At 61.3% G+C, this 9,385-nt stretch overlaps 1 protein-coding gene across 1 annotated transcript in view; it reads left to right on the plus strand.

Annotated features, from left to right (window-relative positions):
- Positions 1 to 9,385, plus strand: part of EVL (Enah/Vasp-like) — a 52,160-nt gene that overhangs the window by 28,891 nt on the left and 13,884 nt on the right. The window contains exons 3-9 of the mRNA XM_027776373.1: positions 114 to 177; positions 3,372 to 3,433; positions 3,925 to 3,970; positions 4,149 to 4,238; positions 4,728 to 4,905; positions 5,448 to 5,566; positions 9,216 to 9,276. Coding sequence (XP_027632174.1) covers positions 114 to 177; positions 3,372 to 3,433; positions 3,925 to 3,970; positions 4,149 to 4,238; positions 4,728 to 4,905; positions 5,448 to 5,566; positions 9,216 to 9,276 — 620 coding nt within the window. The remainder of the gene's footprint in view (positions 1 to 113; positions 178 to 3,371; positions 3,434 to 3,924; positions 3,971 to 4,148; positions 4,239 to 4,727; positions 4,906 to 5,447; positions 5,567 to 9,215; positions 9,277 to 9,385) is intronic.

Consider the following 9,385-nt stretch of genomic DNA (forward strand, 5'->3'; position numbering starts at 1 on the left):
CATTGGCGGGCCGCTGTACCTCTTCCTCGGCAGGAGACAGACACAGTTCCCGGGTGGTCTGCCGGGCCTCCTGGCCTCTGCTAACACTGTGCCTTGTGCTCCTCTGTCCACAGGCCCCTCCAGCCAGCGCCAGGTGCAGAATGGCCCCTCTCCTGACGAGATGGACATCCAGAGAAGGTAACCCGCACCCAGCAGGGCCGGCCTGGCAGCCTCCCCAGGAGCACCTGGTGGCCAGGGCTCCCCTCAGTGGGCGACAACACACCCACAGCTAGGTCCAGTGCTCCCAGAGGCACACATGGGGTGGGGAACACGCCAGACCAGAAGGGAAGAGGGAGCGGGTGCACGACCACTTGCCCAGACATCAAGACCAGGGGTGAAGCTCGGCTTGCTTCCAGCTGCTCACCTCCTGCTGTGCGGCCCCAGGGCTAGCAGGCCACGGACTGGTACCACGGGTGGGGGACTGGTACCATTGTTGGCCTGGGGGCTGGGAGCCGCTCTATGAGGAGGTAGTTACGACACAGAGGCACTAAGCCTGTGCAGGAGGACGCGTCTGCAGGTGCAGTTTGGGCCCTGAGAGAGCTTCCCAAGTGTTGGCACCAGGAAGGAGGGCCCGTGTGGCTGCCTGAAATTACAGAGGGGGACATGGTGGCTCGTAGTGGAGCAGCCTCCCCAGGGCTGCACTGACCAGAAATGCCAGAGCCAGGACTCAAACCCAGATCTGCCATCTGTCTGACGGTGCTCCCCTCTGATAAGGCTTTGAGTCTCGGGTCTGTGGGGCTGTGACAAGGGAGGCTTGGCCTGGCCCAGCTGTCCCATCCAGCTCTCACGGGGAGCGGCGCAGTGCCAGGTCCGAGCCAGGACTCGGGGAGGCGTCCTCCATCCCGCCCATAGAGGGCTGCTGAGGGCCCTCCCACTACCTTCCTTCCCTGACCTCTCCCTCGTGCTGACGAATGAAAGAAGGAGCATTCTAGTCTGTTTTGTTGCAAATAATGGAAAATACCTGAAACTGGGTGATCTATAAAGAGCGGCTCCCCCAGCTCCTGAGGTGTGGAGGCCCACCGCCCAGGGACGTGTCTGGTGGGCATCTCACAGTCCCGGCCACGTCGGGAGGCCGGAGCAGAGCGGAGTGGCTGTGTCCACAAGACTCCGTCCTGATCTCCCCTCTCTTGGAAATCGGACCCAGTCATGGGCTCCCACCTCATCCTTTATTTGACTCCAAGGTCCCACCTTTGACAACACTAGCAAATCAAGTTTTCTCCCTCTCAATCCCTTTACAATAGCTCAACATATGAATTTGGGGGACCATGTGCATGCTATAGCATCCTGCCCCTGGACTCCGAAACACATGTACTTCTCTCATAAATTCCTCCCAATTCATCCTGAAAATCTTAGCTCATTTTACCACCGACTCCAAAGACCACAGTTCCATCTGAGACTTCCGGCAAAACCTTCCAGCCACAAGCCTGGAAAACAGGTCACAGGCTCCCAAACAGGGGGACAGGCACGGGCAGGAACTCCATTCCACAAGGAGAGAAGCCTGAAGCATCCCCACGAGGACAGTCCCAGGAACTCCATGGGCACTGAGAGGTCGGGCCTCCACAGCTCGGGCAGCCTCACCTGTCCCAGGCCTGTTGGCCCAGCGAGTCTCGCGTCTGAAGTCTTTCCATCTTGCAGCTGCACAGTTAGCTTCACAGGCCTAGGGTCTCCAGGGCGGTCCCACCACCATGATAGGTCCATGTCTACTTCCACATTCTACTTCATGATGCGGGCCAAGTCTCTGCGCCCGCCCTCGAGGCCAGGGATGGCACCTGCTGCCAGTGCTTCTGTTTGTAAGAGCGTGTGACTACGTAGGCCTCCCAGCTCCTCGGGGACATGGCACTCGCAGCTTACCAATGCATCGTGTGCATTGTCTTGTCTCAGTCCACACGCTCAGCTCAGGAGTTACCGTTTCCCACCTAGAGCTCTGAGAGCGGGAATGCCCTGCCCAAAGTAACTAGGAAGCTGGAGGCAAGACCACGACTGGCGGGGAAGCCCGGCCGCTGCTGCTCACTGCAGGTCCCAAGGGCATGGCTACCTGGGAGGGGCATTGCCAAGGGAGCCCCCGCCAGGCATGAGGTACAGACATACAGCTAAGCAGACCCTGCAGCGGTTCTCTCGGAACTTGTTAAACACCCACAGCACTGCCCTGTGCCTTCTCTTACCCAAGGCCAAGTTCAGGTGTGTGAGGCCCAGCGCTGCAGAGAGCAGGGCCATAAACCAGAGCGCCCCCTGGTGGCAGACTGTGAACTGCCAGCGCCAAACCCCACAGGAGAGACCCCTGGGCGCCTCACCCCCTCAGAGAGAGTTGCCTGGCTCAGGGCCTCCTGGTGCGGTGGTGACTCCAAGCACAGGAGACTTTCTCTTTTGACACAAATATCCTAAGACCAATTTTTAAGCAGTTTTCAGACACCCTTGTACTGCAGACTTCTATGCGTGTGACCTGCGGGGGAGGTTGTCACGTTGGGTGATACTCAGCAAATTGGAAGGAGAGGCCGAAGTGGCTGCTGTCAGGAGCGTCTCGGACACCTTCAGTGCCTGCTAAGCTCCTCCTACATCTCGGGGTGTCGGGCATGCCCCTGAGGAGGGCCTCGCAAAACGGGGCACTGTGCCTGCTCTACAGAGAAGAATCGGGGCTCAGGGGAGGGTGTGACTCGCCCTGTCACAAAGCCTGGAGTGGCTTCTTGCATGGAGGGGTCACTTCCTCACCTGCAGAAGGCACTTACTAAGAGTCTGTGTGTGCCAGACACGGCGCCAGGCACCAGAGGCTCCCAAGCTCCCTGCAGAGCATGGCTTACACGGCCCACAACCCACACTTCTTACTTCCCGGCCATGGCCGGGTCTCCCAGCGGGCCCAGAGCTAGCCGAGCACACACCTGGGCCCGTGCTTGCTGCAGGAGTGCTGCTATCCCTAGGTGAGGCCTGAAGGTCCCCCTGCACTGCCATCTCGGCCCTCATCCTGTGGTGCCCGTTGGGTCAGTGTCCTCACTCAGGTGGCCCTCTGAAAGGAGGCCAGGCCTGTGCTGGGCCGCGGGAAAGATCAGAGACTTGGGGCCTTCCTGTCCCCTTGTCCTGACCACCAGCAGGACCTGAGTGCTGTCCCAGGAGCTTAGCCCAGTGACTGACAACCCAGCCTGGTGTTCCTGAGGCCCCCCAGCCTTCTGTGAAGGGCTTCCCGTGCCATGTGCCGAGACTGGGGTGCCACCAGCTCTGCCCCATCGGGAACCTGAGGCACTCCATCCCCTCTTCTGTGAAGCGGGCTCTTGGGGAGTGCGGGCGACCTGAGTGTGGACAGGGAGTGCGAAGTCAGGCCGCCTGGCTTGCTTGCCTTCCAGACAAGTGATGGAGCAGCAGCAGCAGCGTCAGGAGTCTCTCGAGAGAAGGACCTCGGCCACAGGTGAGAGCCCCCACTAGGACGAGGCCCTCCCACTGTGGCGGGCTCTGGGGCAGGGGCTTGGGGAGCGACTCAGTTCAGGCAGCCCCCATCCCGCATGGCCTTGCACACCTTCCGAGAGACCTGCAGCACCACCAGCACCCTGAGGACAGGGACAGAACCTGCACATGGCAGACGGGGCCCCAGGGCCCAGGTCTAGCCAGGCAGACGAGGGAGCCAGCGTCGGCACACAGGAGACCCGTCCACCTGGATCACGGAAGACTTCCTGGAGGAGGTGTTGCTAAGCCACAGTCAGCCACTTGGCATGAAACTTGGCACCCTGGAGGAACAAAGGGGTTTTATAGAAAACTGCATGGGGCAGGGCTTCCAAGGGCTTTCATCCTTTGTCTTGCTGACTTTTCTCAACTGCCCTGGGCAATAAGCAGGTGAATGCCACCCCGCATTACCAAGGAGCCCCCGCTGGTTATGGGTGCCCTGCCCTGATGCTACCCTAGGAGCTGTGGGCGCCCTCACGGCCCGAGCCCAGTGCTCCTGGTGCAGGTCTGACCCTGCCACCCCTCCCTGTCCCTCGGCCAGCTTCCCCCCGCCCCGTGCTCTCACTGCATCTCTCTCTCTCTCTCTCTCTCTCTCTCCTGTGCCTCCAGGCACTGCCATCCTCTTGCTCCTTCCTCCTGTTCACCCCCTTGCCTACCAGAACTCTTCCCCTGCCCCGTTCCAGCCCGCCATCCCCTCCGCGAACCTCTGGCCCGGCCCAGCTGCCCTGCGGGCCCTTGCAGCACGTCACCGACAGTCCCACGGCTGCCCTCCCGTGGGCGCCTGGTCATCGGACCCCATGGTGCCCTGAGCAGAGCACACGGCACAGTGCCCTGGCTGTCTCTCCCCAATGCGTGGCCCGTCCCGTGGGGCTGGGGAAGGGAGGGACAGTGGGCCATGGGCCGCCCCCACCCCAGAGCCAGCACTCAGCTTGCTCCTGGCCCGTGTGCCGGAACCCTGGGACCTGCCAGTCCCCAGCACAGCGGCCACTTGCACCCTGAGCAGCTTCTGCGGTGCCAGTGCTTGGAGGAGACGGCCACAGCCCACGCCCTGGGGGGCTTCCTCTCCTCTGGGACGTGGCTGGAGCCAGAGAAGTCAGCCGAGCCCGAGGGGGGCCAAGCAATCTGGCCACACTGAGGGGACACCGCTGGCCACAACACAGAGGCGGCCAGGATAGGGAATATCTGTAGCGGGCCAAGTTCTTCCCAGAGGGGCTTCCTGGAAGAGGCAGGCCTAGAACCATTGCTGTCCCTCCGAGGAGCAGGCCACTCATAATTCCGCCCCCACCCCCACCCCCAGTCCCGCCTCCACCCACTGGGGCCACCCCACCTCCCCCACCCCCCCTGCCAGCCGGAGGAGCCCAGGGGTCCAGCCACGATGAGAGCTCCGTGTCAGGACTGGCTGCTGCCCTGTCCGGGGCCAAGCTGAGGAGAGTCCAGCGGGTGAGAGTCCCTGGGCACGGGGCGGGCACGGCACGGGGCCCACCTTCTCCTGGACACTTCTCGTGGCTTCGCCCGCCCTGCAGCTGGCCCTGAGCGAGGAGCTGTGGCACTGCTGCACACAGGGTGCTTTAGTCACACCTCGGCACCGGGCCCTGGGCTCAGCCCCGCCCCCGGCCACGTGCCTGTCCTGGAGTGAGGCCGGGGGACATGGAGGAGAGCGCCTCTCACGCCCACCTGTGGCCTTACTAGTTTGCCTCCCACGAATCGCCTCCCCTCTGCTTCTGCCTCGTGGGTCTCACCGACTCGGACCATGAAAGCTTGGGCCAAGCAGTGCCCCAGCCCCTGGGAGCCAGGCAGGCCCAGTCCCTGGACGCTGGTCCTCTCACCTGGGGATGGGGGCCACAGGACTGGGTGTGCCTTGAGATCTCTTGTCACACTGCCATTGTAGGGGGCCACACGTACACGCACAGCCCCCCACCCCCTCGAGGAGCTGCTGCCTCCTCCCCCTCCTCCAGTCTGACACGTGGCCTCTTTACCCTCAGCCAGAAGATGCATCTGGAGGTTCCAGCCCCAGTGGGACCTCGAAGTCTGACGCCAACCGGGCCAGCAGCGGGGGAGGAGGCGGCCTCATGGAGGAAATGAACAAACTGCTGGCCAAGAGGTGGGTCCCCGCTCCCCGGGCCTGCTCCCGTCCCTTGGCCTAGCCCCAGAGCCCTTGCTGGGCACGTCATCCTTTGTCACCCAGGGCTCACCAAGGGGGAAACCGCTCCTTAAATTTCCCACTTAAGGGCCCAGTCTGAGACATCAAGCCAGGCGTCCTCGGAACTCTCAGTCCTTCACTGAAGTTGAACCTTCCCAACAGCACCTAGCAAACACCAGCCGTGTGCAGCCCACCAGGGCAGTGTGGGCATGGCGTTCCAGGCGGGGGCAGGGAGCAGGCGCAGTCGGTGGAGCAGGCACAGGCCGGTTCTGCTGAGACTGTGAGGCCACTCTGTCCTCACCATGCAGGACTCAGGCAAGGACACCAGCCCTGAGACCAGAACAGCCCCCTCACACACTGCATGCGTCATGGTGGGCTCAGGGCACCTCCATTCCATCTGCCAGGGCCAGCAGCCTGTTCCTCAGTGGGAAGCCAGGCAGGTGGAGGGGCCAGGCAGGTGGAGGGACCACACAGGGCTTTTACTTTTAGATGGGGCCTGGCATCGAGAATATGCCGACACAGGGGTGCCAGCAGGGCACAGCCAGGCTTCCTGCAGAAGGCTCTACATGCAGCAGGGACAGCTCGGAGGGCACCTGCCAGGAGTCAGTGAGTGGGGAGGCCAGTCCACAGCTCAGGGCTCTCCCAAGCCACCCCCTGAGCCTGGCATGCATAAACACCAAGAATTACAGCAGTATTCAGGGGTCCACCAGGTGATGTGGAAGTTAAGGCATTGGGTCCCACATGGCAAGCTGTGTGGTTCGATTCCCAGACCCGGCAGCTTGAAAATAACGCCAGGTACTTGCGTATGCACATGCCAGAAATCTCCAGAGGAGAAGAGGTGACAGGGTTGCAGCGCAGCCATCCACCAGGGGGTGATTTCTCACTTTCCCCCTCTCTCTTTCTCTGCCAAGTACATGCTCCCTTTAGCAAAAACTACACCCCCAAAAAACAAAAACATCCCAAAAACAGGGTTCAGGGCCAGCAGGTGGCATGGCAGTTAGGCACTGGCTCCCACATAGTCAGCTAACCAGTTCGAGTCCTGGACCTAGTGGCCTGAGAAACATGCGTGTGCGTGTGTGTGCGTGCCCAAAGTCTCAGGAGGAGGATGGAGAAGGGAGTGCGTTTTCCCTAGGACGTGACTTCTCGCTTTTCCTCTCCCTCTCTCTCTTTCTCACGCTATCCAGTGAGCTCACACACCCTATGGCAGGGGTGAGGGGGTGGGAGGCAGTGTTCACACAGCAAGAACTCGAGACACAGGGAGGGGTCAACGGTGGCCTTGCAAAAGTGGGAGCAGCTGCTGCGGGAGAGAGCCAGGAGGGCTTCACAGAGGAGGTTCCACGTGTGCGCGGCCTGATTCTCTGGGCAGAGCCAGGAGAGGAGAGTGTCTCTCAGGAAGGGCAGCAGAGATGTGGTGGGTGGTGTCTCTGGAAAGGCAGAGAAGCCCTGTGCCCTGGGAACTGCACCGAAAGCAGAGGAGGGAGGCTGGGCTCTTAGCTGGGCCCTACCTCTGGCCCTCAGGAAGGGAGCCACACAGAAAACATTCTTGGGAAGATGCTAACCTCTTCCCCAAGTCCAAAACCAGTGAGTTAGCACGAGCAGTTTGACCCAGATGGTATGGGCCAAACGGGGAGGGAGCTGCTTTTTCTTCAAGAGCAGGAGCCGGAAGCACAGGGCCCTGCCAGGGACAGACGGACACCCGGTGCCCTGGGCACGTGCACACTGCGTCTCCCCGCAGGCCCTCGGCGCGGCGCTGAGCGCGTCCCAGAGTGCCCCGTGAGCTGCTGCTTTCCAGGGAGGTGCTTGCCGGTGCGTCCCTGCCTTTGGGGGCAGGCGTGGTGGTGAGGCGCAGGAGGGCGCATGCTCCCCAGGCCGGGCACACGCACGAGCTCCATTCAGCGCATCTCACTGGTCTCCTCGGACAGGATGGCTTGGTGCGCGCTCTCTGTATTTATGTTATATATGTAGGCCACAAAAGTATATATATGTGTGTACATATACACACACACACACACACACATTTAAACGTTTTTGCCATAAGGCGTGTGTGCTCACTAAAGACAGAGGGAAGTGAGAAGTCACCACCAGAGGAAAGCCGCACTGCAGTCTTCCCCATTCTCCCCCGGGACTTAGGGCACACACACACACATGCACCTGATGTGAGTTTCAAGCCAGCAGGTCCAGGACTTGAACCACGGTCGGCCAGGTGGGAGTGCAGCACTTTAACCACCATGCCACCTACCGGCCCCAGTCCACTTTATTATTTTTATTTTTAATTCTTTTGGGGGGAGAGGTTTCTGCTATAGGGCGTGTGCGCTCACCAGACAGAGAGACAGAAAGCAAGAAATCACCCCCCAGGGGGGATGGTCATGCCGCAATCCCTTCTCCTCCATTCTCCTCTCGGGATCTTGGGCACACATGCACACGCGCCCGGCGTGAGTTTAAGCCACTGGGTCCAGGACGTGAACCGCAGTTGACTACATGGGAGTCCAGCAACATAGCCATTACGCTAACTGCTGGTCCCTTCACTTTATATTTTTAAGAGGCTAATCCCTAGGTACTGGGTAGGAAATGAGTATGGGCCGGGGTGCCAGAGGTAGACCAGAAAGGAGACCTGGAGTCTGGGACGAGGTGAGGGTGGCTTGTCCTGAGGGGTGAAAGTGAATAGGAGAAAGATCAACTGGGATAAAACTCAGACGCAGGGCTGGCTGGGCTTACTGTTACACCAAGCGGGTGTCAGGGACGGCTGCTCGGTTTCTGGGCTGGGCAGCTAGGCCAGCAGGGGAGAGGTCGTGTGGGCCCCGGCCATCGGGGCAGCTCCCTGCGAGTCAGGCAGTCGCACACCTTGGGCAGCCCCTTGGGGATGCTGATCGCCGTGTGCTCTGGTGGTCTCAGTTACAGGTTCACAGGGGTACACTTTTATGGGGATCAAGGGCCCACGTGTGGACTGGGATGAGCCAGATGTAACGACCACTGGGGTCAAAAACCCAATGAGGCGTTGGAGAGTACGAAGGGGGCTCCAGCCCACGGGAAGTGGTGAGCACAGGAGCCACCTTCCTTTCCCTGAGCTCCTGCAGCTTCCACGGTGGTCCAGCCCGGCCGGCCGTGGCTGCGTGGCCTGTGTTCCAAAAGAGGAGGACTTTAGGGTGACAGAGCAGGTGGCAGGCCTGCTGGCTGCACCAGTCAGCCTGGCGATGGGGACTCGCAACCCAGAGCAGCCCCTCCAGCCCCATGTAGCAGGCCTGGCATGCCCTGGGAGTACAGTAGCCACTCAGCCAGGCCAGGCCCCAGGAGACAAGGTTCCGGGACAGTCCCCAGGCCAGCAGGCAGGTAGGAGCACCCAGGCCCAGCCTTCTCTGCCCCAACTGGTTTTGCCACGGCCAGTACCAGGTTGTGGACTGTGCGTGGAAGGCTTAGACACTCAGGGCGTGGTCCCGGCTCCAGGCCCGATGGGTGCCTAGACAGGCCGCCGCCTCCGTGTGAAACAGGCACCAAGTCCCATATCAGGGGCATCTGAGGACTAGGTGCGTCCAGCATGGAGGCACGGAGGTTTTCTAAGTCAGTGAGAAAACTTGAGGGAGCCGATCTGAACCTCCTTCCTTCCTGTGCCTAGGAGGAAAGCAGCCTCCCAGACAGACAAGCCCGCCGACAGAAGGGAAGATGAAAGCCAAACGGTATGTGAGCACGCCTGGCCCGGCCAGCCCAGCTCCTGACCCCCAGCCCGACTCCCAACCCCCCCTCCCCGCTCCCTACCCCCAGCCCACCCCGCTCCGGCCCCCCATC

The sequence above is a fragment of the Tupaia chinensis genome, unplaced genomic scaffold (assembly GCF_000334495.1).
Source record: "Tupaia chinensis unplaced genomic scaffold, TupChi_1.0 Scaffold000671_1, whole genome shotgun sequence".
NCBI classification, from domain to species: Eukaryota; Metazoa; Chordata; class Mammalia; order Scandentia; family Tupaiidae; genus Tupaia; species Tupaia belangeri.